This window comes from Canis aureus, chromosome 28, assembly GCF_053574225.1.
Source record: "Canis aureus isolate CA01 chromosome 28, VMU_Caureus_v.1.0, whole genome shotgun sequence".
Taxonomy (NCBI): Eukaryota; Metazoa; Chordata; class Mammalia; order Carnivora; family Canidae; genus Canis; species Canis aureus.
In genome coordinates this window covers 19811941-19827847 of record NC_135638.1, presented here as the reverse complement: position 1 = coordinate 19827847, position 15907 = coordinate 19811941, and the positions used below count along the sequence as shown (strand labels likewise).

The 15907-nt window shown below is 36.2% G+C and overlaps 1 protein-coding gene across 14 annotated transcripts in view; it reads right to left on the bottom strand.

The window, feature by feature from the left end:
• STAU2 (staufen double-stranded RNA binding protein 2) overlaps positions 1-15907 on the bottom strand; it is a 297993-nt gene that overhangs the window by 80914 nt on the left and 201172 nt on the right. For 11 of the 14 annotated variants that reach the window (XM_077876554.1, XM_077876553.1, XM_077876549.1 and 8 more), the window contains one exon: positions 13683-13796. The exons of 1 other annotated variant lie outside the window; for it this stretch is intronic. In XM_077876554.1, the coding sequence (XP_077732680.1) occupies positions 13683-13796 (114 nt within the window). Of the gene's footprint in view, positions 1-9575; positions 10500-10959; positions 12177-13682; positions 13797-15907 lie in introns of those variants that run through there. 2 more of the 14 variants (XM_077876542.1, XM_077876548.1) reach the window with 2 other exon arrangements.

Genomic DNA, 15907 nt, shown 5'->3' with positions numbered 1-15907 from the left:
AGTCAATAAAGTCAATTATTTATTAGTAATTGTGATCAAACACAATAAATTAATAAAGCTTCTACATTGCCAATGGAGCTGTGTTTGGGTTGGGGAACTCATTCAAACCTCAAGGAGTTCTCAAGTCTCTCTTCACATTGACTTTCTGCCAGACCCTCTTGCATCTCCTCTGCCTATGTGCAGAATTCCATGTGCAGCAAGGGATATATAGAGAGCTTCCTTCTCTGGTCTCTCATGCAAGTGTATGAACCCTGTTGATCAGCCAGGAATATGTGTTGGTTTATCAAAATCCCTTTCACTACACCATTTCCCAAATCTTGGTAAATTTCTGGCTAGTCTGTTGGTTTGTTGTTGACCCCAACCCAGACTATAACCTCAGGTTTACTGAGCTGCTAGCTAGCCTCTCCTATTTATTTGCCACCAAGATGTCTACTGTTATTCACAATGCCTATGGGCATAGGATGTCATATTCCACTGTTTGTTTGTTTTTTAATATTTTTATTTATTTGATAGAGAGAGCACACAAGCAGGGGGAGCAGCAGGCAGAAGGAGAGGGAGAAGCATGTGCCCCACTCAGCAGGGAGCCCGACATGGAGCTCAATCCCAGGACTCTGGGATCACGACCTGATCCAAAGGCATATACTCAACCAACTGAGCCACCCAGGTGTCTCTCACATTCCACTTTCAATCAAATGATGTCATTCGTCCAGTGAAACTGCTGGTTTTCATGGCTTTCCTCATCCTTCTAGAACTACTATGCTGACTGAGCCTGTAGGTGGGGCATGGGAGCAGCTCAAGACAGGAACACCACAGAATCGTACTTTTCTTACCTGAAGTCCACTAGTTTTTCCATGAATAAATGCTTTTCCATGAATAAATTTGTTGAGTGCTTTTGGTCAATTTCCAGAGTCCTAAAATTGCTCTTTTTGATAATTTTGTCTAGTTTCACTGTTGCTTTTTGAAAACAACTGTCCAACTCTCATTCTGCTGCATTGGTAGTGTGTCTCTACAGCTATTTTTAATTGCTCTGTTTCTTTGTCATACTCAGCTGGTCACCAAGGTCTGCTGATTCTTTTTATGCAATGTGTCTCTGAGAGAGATATTTTCTTGGCATTTTTAGAGACGCACTCAAGATAACCAGCACCCATTCATTCCTGAATTACTATGATAGAAGCTTTCGTCCTCACCACAATCAATTTTGCGTCTGGCTACTAACTGATCTTACAGATAACAGCAAATCATATCCCTTATTACTGACTAAAGAATGGTTCTTTGCTGCAAAAAGCATAAAATTTATACTGCTTAACCTGGCTGTCAAAATGACTGAATTTATCTTATGCAACATCATTTATTCCTGGAACTCCCACCAAGTTGAGTTTTTCTTTCCCCACATATTCCTTTGCAAGTTCCACATTTCAAATTTTTCTTACGTTGTTTTCCCTTATGACTTGTCTTTCAATTTTTGGTCCATCAATTCCTAAAAGCAGCTTAAGCAGGCGAACTCTTCTGCTCTTGATCATTTTGGTATTCCACAGATTTTCAATATTCATATATATAGATTTTGTCAACATTTCTGACATTAATCATGTCACCTTGTAATCAGTCCTCGATTGTTTCTGTATGTGTTCTGTTGTTTCAATATTTTTTACCTTTTAAATAGATTTTTTAAAGAGCATTTTAGGTTCACAGTAAAATTGAACAGAAAGTACAGAGACTTCCCACATATACCATTTCCAACTTTTGATTATACCCAATATGAGGGCTTTCCCAGTTTACAAAATTGGAAATAGTTCTTACCACTTAGTACAGGGATGGACATGCTTAGTACATGATTGCTGAATTAATAAAATGCTTCTTAATTTCCTATGGAAATTTTCAAAAATCTTTTAAGAAAAATAATCACTTCAAGATGTCTCTATGCCTTCCCCTTGAAGAACTTAACTCTTACATATATTTCTGAAAGAAGTGATATTTTTTAACATTTTTAATAATTTGTGTGGCATGAACACCAATCAATGAAACCAAACAACAAAACAGTCCTGAAAACTCCTGTTGGCCCAAGAAACGATCCATTAGTTCCTAGATCATGGGGAGGTCCTATAGGTCCTAGACATGAGGCCATGATGGGTGAAATATGGGGCAGTAACTATTTACCAAGTAGTATGAAAGTATTTGAACATTTTAACATATATACTTATATCAGAGGACACAGACTATCAAGTCCCATCAACAAGTCAATTGATATTCTCTCAATTTTATAATGACTGTAGAATATAATATCTATAAAATGGACTTCTGTAAATCATAGGCACTTTTGGATTTGAAGAGCAATATGAGAACAACAGAGAAGGACAGACAACAGTCAGAAGCCAATGTTAAGGGTCAGTTAGGCAGCACAAAATCAAACAGAAGAAAAGTACTAGTAGGTCAAGACAAACCAACAGAGCAGAGAGGAGCTAAGTAACCAAGAGTCGGAGTTCAAGGTTCAGTCAAAAAGATAGTAAGGATATGCTAGGTAAGGAGACCAGCACATAGTGGCCTAGGAAGTAGAAATGTATCAGCAAAATAGAAACTCTGACAGCCAAGCAAATCTGTCCCTGAGCTGAAAAATTTCTTATTATGTTTCCTTTTACAGCAAGAACCTATGTGAAGGCATGACTTCTCTCTGCATATGAGGTTAGGTAAACCAGGTGGGAAGCCTACTGGCATATTAGTCTTTCAGAGTGAGAAATTTAAGTGTGGGTCTTGGTAGAACGGTGACACTTATCAAAGGTACCAGGTATTGCCTATGAAGGGTAACAGACATTTTTTATCATTATGTTGACTCTGATTAATTTCAGATATGCTAAATATTTCGGGGCTTAAAACTGTCTTCAAATTCTTTCATCAGAGGATGCAAAGAGAAGCAATTTAACTAAAGGGTATTTTAGAAATATGTGATCTGGAAAGGCATTGGCTGCCAACTTAGAAACAAAGAAAGCAGGCCAAATAACTTGCAGCAATTAAAGAATAAAACTGAATATTCTGAAAAATAACTGGTTTGTCTAAAAAAAAAATTGGAAATGGGGAGAGGCATGACTTAATTGAAGGTGTGTTACTAAGAGAGAGAAGGTTTCTGTTTTTCAGTTTTAAATAGTATAATAAATCATACACAACACCATAATTTGAGTTTACGAGGAAGGTAATACTCTTTAGGTTATAAAAGTGACCTCCAGTGGGCAATAATGCTCTCAAATCTATGGCCTAGGGAGCTATATTCCATTGATCGTCACTTTAAAAAAGTCTATATAGGCAACAGTTTTCCACTATAACTTTCACATCCATTTAGCCAATTATATACATATGGTATTTATTGTTTTAATAATGTATCTGGTTATGATTCATTAGTATGAACTGTTAACAGAAAGGTTTGTAGAATATTTCCCCAATGATCTTCAAATCAACTTCAAATATATAGATCTACAGAACAGTAGAAATATTAAGTTCCTACTCCAATAATATAAAATTAGAATACTGAATTAAAATTAAGAAACTACTGACATGGAGTATGTATCTAGGTGTCAAATTGAACAAAGCTTATTAGGGAGAATAATAGAAAGTATTTTTGGTTCTGAAATTATCTTCAAAGGGTTAATATGTTGTGAAATACTGAACTACAGGTAAGCTGGGGTACAGGTCAAGTAACCACCCTAAAAATCTTTTTTAGTGTAGTTGAGAAAAGTCAGGTTTCTTGAAACTTAAAATTTCACACATTCTGTTGATTAAAATAGCTGTTATTCATCACTTCAGGAAAACGTGGGAGAAAGAATGGGTTTTGACTATAGTCCAAAATTATTTTATAGGTCAAGTTAATAAGTCACTTGTGTGCACAATATCACTGGATATATGCAACCTCTTAGAAATGTGGTCATGCTATACTAAGCATAAATGAAATCATGAGTCAGTTATAAAATATATATTTAGTCTTCCCACTACCTTCCCCTATAACTCACTGTTGGTTCTAGAAACTGCCTATACATCTGAATTGAAAGAAGTGAAAGATCACTATGGAAACAAGAGAATAGTCCCTACTACTTAAAAAAAAAAAAGTCCAGCTATGAAGTGTTTCTAAACAGGATTTCGAAAGGAAACAAAAGTAACTTTCTTTCAATGCTCTGATGATCACTGATGAAGAAAGACTTGTTCCTTTAGAGGATAAAATTGATTTCCATTGTACAGTAAATATATCCAAAATTCAGTCAAGTCTAACTATGCTATAATATGGGAAGTATTTCTAGAAAATTGGCTCCGTTCTAAAAGAGAATGAACTCTGAATGACCATGTAGAAAATAACCATTTGATACAAAATTCAAAAGGTGGATGTCTAATGTTTCTTCCTTCTAGTCCTGGAATAGACTAGCATATTTTTTCTATAAAGGGGCAGATGGTAAGTAATTTAGGCTTTGCAGGCAATACGGTCTCTTTCATAACCACCCATCTCTGCTGCTGTGGAGTGAAAGTGGCCATTCCATAATACCTTAATGAATGAGCATGACTAAATTCCAATCAAACGTTATTTATAGGTACTAAAATCTGAATTCCATGTAATTCTCAAATGTCATGAAATAGTACTCTTTTGATCTTTTCTCCATCATTTCAAAATCTAAAAACCATTCTTAATTCAGGTGGTAGGCTGGATTTGGCTTGTAGGCCATAGTTTGCTGACTGCTATTCTAGTCCATCAGTAAGAATTAACTATCCAGTGTGAGAAGCTGTTCCTAGTGACTTTCTGCTGAAATGTTTTGTTTGAAGATATGACTGAATTTGTAACTATGTGTGGTGATAGATGTTAACTAAACTTACTATGGCAATCATTTTATATAAAATGTACACTTAGAACTAATACAGTGTTATACGTCAATTATATCTCAAAGAAAAACAAAAAACAAAAGCAAAACACTATGTAAACTATTGGGCTAATTACTGAAACATAAAATGTAAAGAAAAAAGATATGGTTAAATTCCTTAACTATAATATATATTTGTGTAAAACGAGAATATCATATGATAAAGTTAAAAATCAGAAGAAGAAATTTTAGTCCTATACTCACGGGGTATGTTTCGAGTAGAGGAAATATTTTGAAATATTTCAATATGAAAAAAAATCAGGAAATGTGAAAGCAATTTCTCAAACATTAAAGTTGATGTGCCTTTCTAATATCACTCTTAGCATCCTGTTTCATAAAAAGTAAATGAAAATCAAGTTACCTTTTGAATTCTGGCAGCTACAGGATCCCAGAGAAGCTGCCAATGGCAGTGATTGTACCCTCTCTGTCAACACCCCATGGCACTCAGCACTGTGGCTTGATATGGGGAGCAAGTAAAACAGCTAAAGTTCCAAAACTCACGTTGAATTTATGTAATACAAAGAATGTCAGAACTCTATTACAGATACCTCTGGGATGATGCTATGGGATCTGTTATTATATAATGCCACTTAAGGGTGTCCTTATCATATTAATAAAAAGCTTTACTTGTCTTAGGTAATCATTGCTCAAACCTATGAAGTTCATGCCTCTTTAGATTCTGAGGACTGCAGTCTCAGAACACGAAATGACAGGATTCAGTGGATACTGACTTGTGTACTACACTATGGAATGCTAGAATCAGGAGGCAGGCCCTGGAACTTTCAGGACACTGAGAAGGTCATAGGCATATGTGTGTTAGGTTAGACAAATTAAAGGTTACAAACAGATCAGTGAGAGAATTAACGGAAATATATGATGGATTCCTAGTGACAGATACATATGCTCAGACTATGTAAATACTCTGAGGTCTACACATGCGGGTACCAGAATGATTTCACAAATAATGTCCTTAGAAGGCCACCACGAGAGAAAGCATACTGGGACAAAGGTTGTATTTCTCTCACTAATTCTACCAAATTGAGTTCTACCAAATCCAAGTTAATTTCATGGTCTTCGAAATTCAATTCAATCCCATCCTATAAACATGAATTGAGCATCTCCTCTGTGTCAGAGCATACACCTGGAGAATATTAAGGTGAATAAGACACTGTCCTGTTCCTCACAGAAGTCACTGCCCAGCGGGGTAGACTAATATGAAAAACAATGGGAAGACAGTTTGATAAGTGTAACAACAATAATGTGGAAAGTTGGTTTGGGGAAAGCCTTTTGACTGGAGTGACAGTGTGGTTAGATCTGATGATACAACAATTAAAGTTCCTCTTATGAGCAAGGAGGGAATGCCCAAGCAGAAGGAAGAGGTACAAAGCTACAGATGCAAGACAGCATGAGACATGGAACATCAAAACTGCTAGAACATGAAGTATGTGTAGAAGTTAGCTTCAGAGCAAATGGTGAAGGATGAGACTGGAGACAAAGGCAGGGAGCAAATCATAATGCAAAACACATGTGGCTATTGAACACTGAAGTGTGGCTAGTCCAAAATGAGACATATGAAGAAAGGTCAAATACCTCAATAATTTTATTTTTGTAAGATTTTATTTATTTATTCATCACACACACACACACACACACACACACACACACACACACACACACACACAGGCATAGACACAGGCAGAGGGAGAAGCAGGCTCCATGCAGGGAGCCTGACGTGGGACCCAATCCCAGGTCTCCAGGATCACGCCCTGGGCTGAAGTCAGGCACTAAACCACTGAGACACCCGGGTTCCCAGATACCTCAATAATTTTAAACGTCGATTATATGTTGAAGTGATACTTTAGATATATTGGGTTAAATAAAATATATTACTAAGATCAAGTTTACCTGCTTTTTAAATTTTTTTAATGAGTCCACTAGAAAATTTAAAATGATATATTTGGCATTTAATTCCTCATGTAGTAGTTCCTGTAGTTGATTCTTCAATAACCATTTTGCCCCAGGCATTTAAACTCATGGTGATGTTGGAGCATCTGGGTGGCTCAGTTGGTTAGGCAACAGACTCTTAATTTCAGCTCAGGTCATGATCTTGGCTCCAGTCATGATCTCAAGATCCTGGGGTCAAGCCCTGTGTCATCGTGGGGATTCTGCTTCAGGATTCTCTCTCCCCCTGTGCCCTTCCTCCTGCTCTCTTGCTCTCTCTCTCAAATAAATAAATCAAAAAACCCAAACAACAAACAAACAAAAAAACCTCATGATGATCTTGGAGCGCCTGGCTGGCTCAGTCAGTAGAGCATGTGATTCTTGATCTTCAGGTCATGAATTCGAGTTTCATGTTGGGTGATTACTTAAAAGATAAAATCTTTAAAAAATAAAAATAAACTCACGGCGATCTCATTTCCCTTGATAGTGACTAGTTTAGAGATGGGCTTGTGAATGACCCAATCGAAGCCTACACCATGAAGGAAAGATGGCTGAAGAAGTTCCCAATATAGATGTCTTTGCCCCCTAAAAGGAGACCAGTAAGATCAGATGTCTCATTTTCTTTTAAATGTGGCTACATTGGCAATGACACAGAGAATGTGGCTCATCTTTCCATGAGCCAGAGGGTGAAGCAGAGCTAAGAAATGAAATAACCTGAGTCCTTGTTGACATTGCTGAGCTACTTTATCAACCAACCCTGGAGTTCACCCTTCCTCTGAACTTCCTATTATGGGAGATAACAAGGTCTTCATTGTTTAAGCCATGAGTCAGGTTTTCTGTTACTTGTAGCCAAAAGCATCCTAGCTGACACACTCCATTAGACTACAATTACCTCAAGGGAAAGGGACTATATGTACTATCATTTAAGACCATCTAGTACTACAAAAGTTCTGAATATAGTCTATAATCAATCCATGTATTATTGTTGTGATAATATATATTTAACATGTTTGAAGGCTTTTTCTTTCTTAGTTTTAAATTAGTATACAACTATAAGATATTATGGAATAATTACTAAGGAAAAGAGACTTTTAATTAATCAGAAAAAAAAAAAAAACTATGAGCAGAATTTAATCAAAAGTAGAGCAAAATACCCATTAGATTTGTGGCATGTTACACTTCATGGTTGTCCTTTCACTGAGAGGTCCGCCTAGAATTCCAGTCAAAGCACACACACTGGATCAACTCCGCTTGATTGGCTAAGGACATAAACCCTTACAGGTAATATAGCAAATGAAGCAAATATATAAACACTATAGTTTATACCTCACAGAATTATTATGAGAATTAAACAAAATAATGCATATAGGGCTTAGCACAATATCTAGTACACAGCAGACACATTTAATATAAGTTTGGTTCCTGTTTCTTTTCTGTTGTAGAACTGTTCATTTCATAAACTCTAAGTACTACGCTACGTATGCATCGTCCTTTACTCTTACCATAATCTCATTTTGTGTTGACTAGAAGTCACATTCAAGCAAATAGTAATTTACATATATTACACTTCATTGGAGAGCTAGTGCTTAGTTAGATGGTTGATTTATTTTTATTTTATATGAAGCAAGTGAGTTCCAAAGTAACCTGAACGAACTGAGGTAGGCAGTGATAAAACTATTAACTAGAAATTAAGCTATAGTATTTTAACTAATCTACTCTGTTTACCCAGTATTGGTGAGATTATGAGATTAATAATGCAGTCTAAATAAAGCTGAATAAAAATAAAAAGACAGGGAAGGAAGTTTATGACTTTGAGGCTGCCTAGATAGTGATTGATATAAGTAACAGACACAGAGTAAGCAGTACTCAGTGAGATCCAAGAGTGATGAAGAAAAATGTAGAAAGTGTCAGGCCAGAAGGAGAGAGTGAGGAATATTTGGTGAATTATACCAAGCTAGAAAATTCCAAAAAACTTCCTGCACTATCACAAAAGATTTTGCTTTCAATAATATCCAGTGACCAATATATATTTAATTTCCAACTAGGATCTATTGAAAAACATAGAGCAAAATCCTCACTAGCTCCATTTTACCAAATAAATGCACTCTTTACTCAACTTACATGTAAGGATGATTGCTCTTCATTGAAATCACCATGTGATACGCAGATTTTAAATTTCACAGGATGATTAGCTCACTGAAGACTACATTAAGCTAGTATCTATCTAGCTTATTAGGAGGACAAGAAGAAGTTATCTTTGTATGTTCTAGTATCTAGTGCAATACTCCCAGAGAGTTGTTCAGTTATCAAATGTTTGCTAGAAAGTATTTGAAAAGAAAATCAGTATCCAGAAATTTAAAATGTTTTTATTCTGGACAGTTAAATATTCCAAACTAACACAAATTTATAGTATCACATTTGCTGTGATGAATAAAGCGAACATACGTAGAACATTTTCACTCAGACACTGCAGGGAGTCCCAGGCAGCAATCAGCCTGAATGACTGGTCCACTGCCTGGATGAAATTCAGAGTTCCCAGATGGGAAACACAGATCCTTTCCCTGAAGTCAGGCAGGCTTAGACCACTTTTTGGAGATTAATAATTATCCTAGAGAGCCTGAAGCAGGCCTTAACTAACCACCAACGTTCGGAGAAACTCTAAACCAGGCTCTAAGTTCAATTTAGTGTACTCTAAGGTGGATCCAACATATTCAGAGAATGCAGGAAAGGGGACGTCATGCTTCCACATTTCCCTGGGGTCAATTCCATATATGGGTCACTGATAAAGGAATGAATCTGGCTTTTTTTTTTTTAAAGTTAGGTTTATTGAGATATAATCTAAATACAGTAAAATTTATCCTTTTTAGCATACAGTTCGGTAAGTTTAATAAATGCATACAGTCATGTCCTATCACCACAATCAAGATATGGTACATTTCCATCACTCCCAAAAATTGTTGTGACAATTTATGGTCAATCCCTCTTCAGGCCCTGGCAACCAATGATCTGTTTTCTATGTCTATGGTTCTGTCTTCCCCACAATGTCCTATGCATTGAATCTATAGTATGTAGCCTTTTGAGTCTGGTTTCTTTCATCTGTCATGATATAACTGGTAACAAAGCCAGTAAGACTGGGATACTGAGTGAAAAGGAGATGGCAGGAATTGAAATTGGGAGAGGTGGAGAGAGCCAAATCACATAGGGACTTACATGTCATAACAAAAACTTTTGGATTTATAGTAGGTGTGATGAGAAGCCACTGGCAGTTTCTGAGCAGCTGAATAATGCGATCTGATTAACTTAAAATATTTTTGGCTACTATGTGGAAGATATACCACAATGGAATAGAAGTAGAATAAACGAAGCCAGTCTAAAGACAACTGCAATTGTCTGCGATAAACAGGACTGGCTCAGTCAGTAGAGCATAAGACTCTTGATCCTGGGGTTGTAAGTTTGAGCCCCATGTTGGGTATAGAGATTACTTAAAAATAAATCTTTAAAAAAAAAAAAAAAAAAAAACCATGATAGCGACTACAATGGCTACATCAGAGGTGGTGAAAAGTGGTCAGGTAACAGGTGTAATTCAGAGGAAGGGATACTGGAACCGGATGTGGCATGTGAGGAGGAGAGATGAGGCAAAGATGCTCCAAGGAGCTTGGTGGTGTCATTTACCTGGATGGTTAAAAGGAAAAGACAGGGGAGGAGGGAGGAAGCAGAGTTTTTTTTGGCGGGCGGGAAGGGCGGGAGAATTAAAAGTTCCATACATTCAGACATCATCACAATACAGATGATGCTGCATCTCTCTCCACCATTCTGTAGATCTGTATGGACCTTTGATAGGTATTTAAAATAGTCCCTGTCCTCTTGCTCCTTAAGATATGAGTGAATACAATGTATAAAACATTTACTCTTTATTTTACTGAGTTCCTAGAATTAAATCTAAAAATGTACGGTAAACTGTAAATGTTCAGGGCTCGAGAGCTCTTCCATTTCTCACCTTTATTTTCTAACAGATAAGAACCATGTGAGTTTCATAACAAAGGACTGCCTCTAAATTTTACATATTTTTTTTTCTCAGAATACTTATTGTTGTTCAATTGCATTGGCTCAAATGAATTAAGAATAGAAAACATTTTGTAAATGATTATAATCTTTCTTTATTTAAAAGATTTTATTTGTTTATTCATGAGACACACACAGAGAGAGGCAGAGACACAGGCAGAGGGAGAAGCAGGCTCGCTGCAGGGAGCTCAATGTGGGGCTCAATCCCAGAACTCTACGATCATGCCCTGAGCCAAAGGCAGACGCTCAACCACTGAGCCACCCATGTGTCCCAATTTTTCTTACTTTAAAATGTTTTCCAGTATTTACTGACAAATAAGTGAGAAAACATTTAGTGGTCCATCCTTTCCAACTTACGAGATCAGGTTTATATTTTCAGTATGCTGAAGAAGTATTTTTTGCTTAGACCCTCAGTACGAGGAAAGGGTAATGGCAACATAATGCAGAAAAGCTAGAAGATGTGGAGTAGAAGTTCACTGTGTCTCCTTTCCTCAGGAAGCCAAATAATTCAAAGGATGAGTACTGATCACGCCATTACTTCCATTTGCGCCTTGGAAGCCACCAAAGTAGAGTTTGGTATACAAGATGACCATTCCAGTCACAGCTCCCTTCATTTACTCATCTATCCATCTTCCATCCATCTATCTGATCATGATCAATGCATTTCCTGAAAATCTTTTTTTATCTTAAAATGCATGTAAATTAATCATATCTAATACAACTATATTTGCTTTAATATAAAAATGTCTTTATTTACTTACCATTGAGTAAAACTGACATTCCAGATAGATGTAGTATAACACCTCCATGTACAGTTGTGTAGGTTATGTACTGAACACCTCATGGGTGCGGGGGTACTCTATTCATACTGTAGGTCTTATGGATTTGGATAGTAGAAACATGCCTTGAGTTAGAAGCTCCTTTTTCCTCCCTAATTTGTAAAAGTACCATATGGACTAACTAGCCCAAAACTTTTTATATCTTGCCACATGGACTGGGCATAAGCTTGAACCGCCTAATCATTTTATTCATAAAGAAGCCACATTCCAAGAGGTAAAGAGACAAGCTTCCACATGGCAAATCTACTTCTTGGCAAATCTAGGTTTGATCTTAGTCTCTATTCCCATCCCAGTGCTCCTTCATAGCAACATGCTACCTCTGCTAACAATGGGTTGCTCTTCTTAGATGTGGGTTTCTGAAGCACTCTTTCATTTCTTAGCTCAGCCTAAGGAGGACAAGCTTTTATAGGATGGTTACCTCATGCTCCTTCTTGCATTTGTTCCTGCCCTGAATGGATATAGAGAGATAAGGCAGTAGCTAGACTTCTTCACAAATATTCAAAGTAGTAAAGTTGCTAGATTGCAAGCTCCATGACAGCAGGAACCATGTCCAACATTCTTATCATTTCTCTTGAGCCTAGCACACAGCTAAGTTACACTTGTATACAGGGAAATGTATCCTGTAAGTTCATTTAGGTTACATCCCTGTACTTACTGCTGCTTGCTTTCTTGCAGCTACAGCATATGCCAGTACCAAACTCTGAGAAGCACTGGGGTCATCTCTAAACTGCTTTTGAGGTCAATATGCTGTTAACTGTTTATTATTGGTTGGGCTCATCCATCCAGGAGCAGAAAGACCAGTCAGAGAATCATACAATGGTAGCCCTGGAATGGATCTTGTAAGTCACCTAAGCAACTCCTTTATTTAACTTTCCAAAAAACGGTCTCAAAGGGGTAGATCCATTCAGTTGGCCGCAGCTAACTCACGCTATGGTTAGTTCCTAAAACTCGGATTTTCTGCCTAATTAGTTGTTTTTTCTTAAACACATGATACCTTGCCACCAATCAACAAATGATGACTGGAGACTATAATATCAGAGACATTATGAACTAAGGGTTACGCCCTTAAGAATGTCTTTTTTGAGCTAGACAATCATGTGTTTGAGAATTTACACTATTATGTTCTTTTATTCTTTTCATGCAAGGGCAATCCTCAGAACGAAAAAAAGATTAGTCAGGCAAAACTATCAGAAGTCCTCAAATATCCTGAGAAATGGACAAATGGGTTACCATTGTTCTGCATGTGAATAGTTAATTTAGAAAGCATAGCTGGTTAGTTAAACTGTAAACCGTGTATGTGTATTTATTTTGACTCCAAACTAGAAACCCTTGACCTAGATCATTGGTTTAGTCTAATCTGATGATTATTTTAATTGAAAATATGTATTATATTATAAACAGGATGTATTTTCAAAGCTGCTATCTAAACAAAGGAATTTGCTATTAAGAAACAATATGTTTCTAGGATTTTTAGCTTTATTTCAGAAATAAAGCTTTAAAAGTAGAAACAACACTGGAGAGCCATTTTAATAATATCCCAAATTATAGGAGTAAGTTGATGGTTCTGAACGTTATTTCACACACATCCTATAATACTAAACTCTCTTCAACAGAGCTAAATGAGTATATTACAGTGAGACTCCAGTGTTATCTACATTGTTTGGCTAATCCTGCTTCTTATATGTAATTATTAAAAATAAAAATAACTTGAAGGGCAATTATTTCTTCCATTTAAGAGAATTCTTATAATGAACTACAAACTAGAAATCTAAAGTAATTTAAATCTCCTAAAATATCAGTTTCCTAACACAAAAATGTTGGGTTTTCCAAAATTCTAGCAAATGGTGCTAGTATTAGGGAAAGCAAAGCTGTATGTGTGCACATAGCTTCCATTTTGATGGTCCGATTTCTCTGCTGGGCCATAACGCAGCAAAATGGCAGTGGCATATTATACCTGGTCATGGCTGGCTTCAATGGAGCTTCCAATTGCATGGAAAGTCATCTGCACAGGGGCTAATGTCAGACAGGTCACACACTCTTTGCCACTTTGTCTATCACAGTAGTGAACCTATAACAGAACACATGCAATCTGCTGAACACCACTTGTAAGAGGGAGCCAGATGCAACAGGTCCTTTCCAAAGGCTCTAGATTTCCAGAAGAATTCAAATAATTTATGCAGAACACATTTCAAATATTTAAAACCTTATCAGGACCTTCCAATATCTATGGAAAATCTATTAATTCCATTTTAAGTACTTTTGAAGTTTTAACAGAGTTAAGGAAATGCTTTATAAAATTTTTTACACCATTATAGCCAGTAGGAAAGTTCACAATTAAATGCTATACCTGTCTTTACAGTCCAGCTTTTCATAATAATGCATAAAAGATTCAAGGGTAAGCATAAGTCTAATTCACTTGATTCGAATGGAATTTTGTCAACCTAAATTTTCGCTCATCTTTGACTCTATGTGTGTGTGACTGCCACTTAATTGGTAGTGACATTCTTCTATTTCTACATTACAGTCCCTATAAAACCACTGTTGAATATATGTAGATATCACTACATCATGTTCTGCTTGACATTTTGACGTTACAATCAAATTGAATTAAACTAAAATGATTTCTAATGTGCAGACCAAAATAAAGTTACTCTATTATTATTTTCTTCTAGCTGAATACAACTGACCATTATTAAAACCACATGTAAGACATTCCATATCAGAGGTAGGGTAAATGGGGGTAGAGGAAAGTGTGAGTCCATCTTCCCAGTGGGAAAATTTCCATCCTCTCATTTATCTACTTTCACAAAAGTTCTTTCAAGCAGTGTTTATTTAAATTCTAAGCTAACAAAGCAAAAATAGCATTGTTTTTGTGATAAATTAATGAAACATGTCTATAGAATGGGATTCCTACTAATTATATTATAGGAAAAATTGGTTTTATTAGTTATAACTTCCTCAATTTGTTAAATGTGTGTAGGTCTAGGATAAAAGCTTAGGCAAAAATCTTGAATTTGTGAGGAAGAAAATTAAAACACGTATTAGTTCCCTGAGGCTTCATTCTGACTGCTCCATAAAAATACCCACAATATGCCTTTATTGTGGGTTATTATAGATCATGGCATATTTTGTCATGGATAATATACATCTGACTGAAAATGACAACAATATGGATCTTAGTCTGATTGTTTAATAACTGAACTTTTTTAAACTGGTAGGGTTAGGATTTGCTGTCAGTTTCCCTGAAGGTAGGGAAACTTCCTGGAATCTTTAAGTAGTTTAGAGTTTAAATCAAGGCAATATACAAAGCTTGTTTCCAAAGTACTTTAAAGATTTTATTATAAAAATATTTGTTCCAAGTTAACTTTGGGGGGAAAAGACTTGACAACAGTTCTAAATCACTGTATTATACCTCCTAAGCAATCTGAAAGGTCAGTCAGTATATATATGAGTTCAAGAATGTGGAAGTGTGGTTTACTATGCATCAGCTAAATATGATGGGGAAAATGAAACTTATCACATAATAAGTTTATGCAAAAGTCAATAAATGGTGACACTAAAATAGCTACAGTTCACAGCCATTTATGGTATCGTTAAAATATTATGTCTTATATAGTGCTATTATAAAACATGCTTTTTAAAATAAAATGTAATTGCCCTTTGACATTGACTGAAAGTCTACATGAAAGACATGACACTTCCCTAAATATCCAAATTGACAGAGAATATACTTGTCGGCCAGTTTATTGCAGTTCTATTTTCTTCTATGGAAATGAAAATTACAAAGGACAGAAATACCACCAGACAATCTCAGTAGAAAATATAAACTTCAAACTGCATTTGTATCCATGGCTTAGACACTCTTACTAAAAGATTTAACTTTCTTCTAACTGTAAGCCTGCAATACCCTATGAAATACTATGCGTCCTGCACACGTTCAACATTGGTGACCATGTATGACTCATATAGAAGAGATAAATGTTTGCACATAGCTGCAAATAAAATGTCAAGAGCATCCAGCAAATGTGACAGAGATGGCCAACTGTCCTCCAGTATTCTTCACAGTAAGTCCTAGCTGACTACTTGAAAGCTCAGAATAAAGTTTGTATTTCCCAGGCTCCCTTAGATCTATACAATGTGGCTGAGTAGAATGCAATGAAAGAACTCTAACAGCTTCCT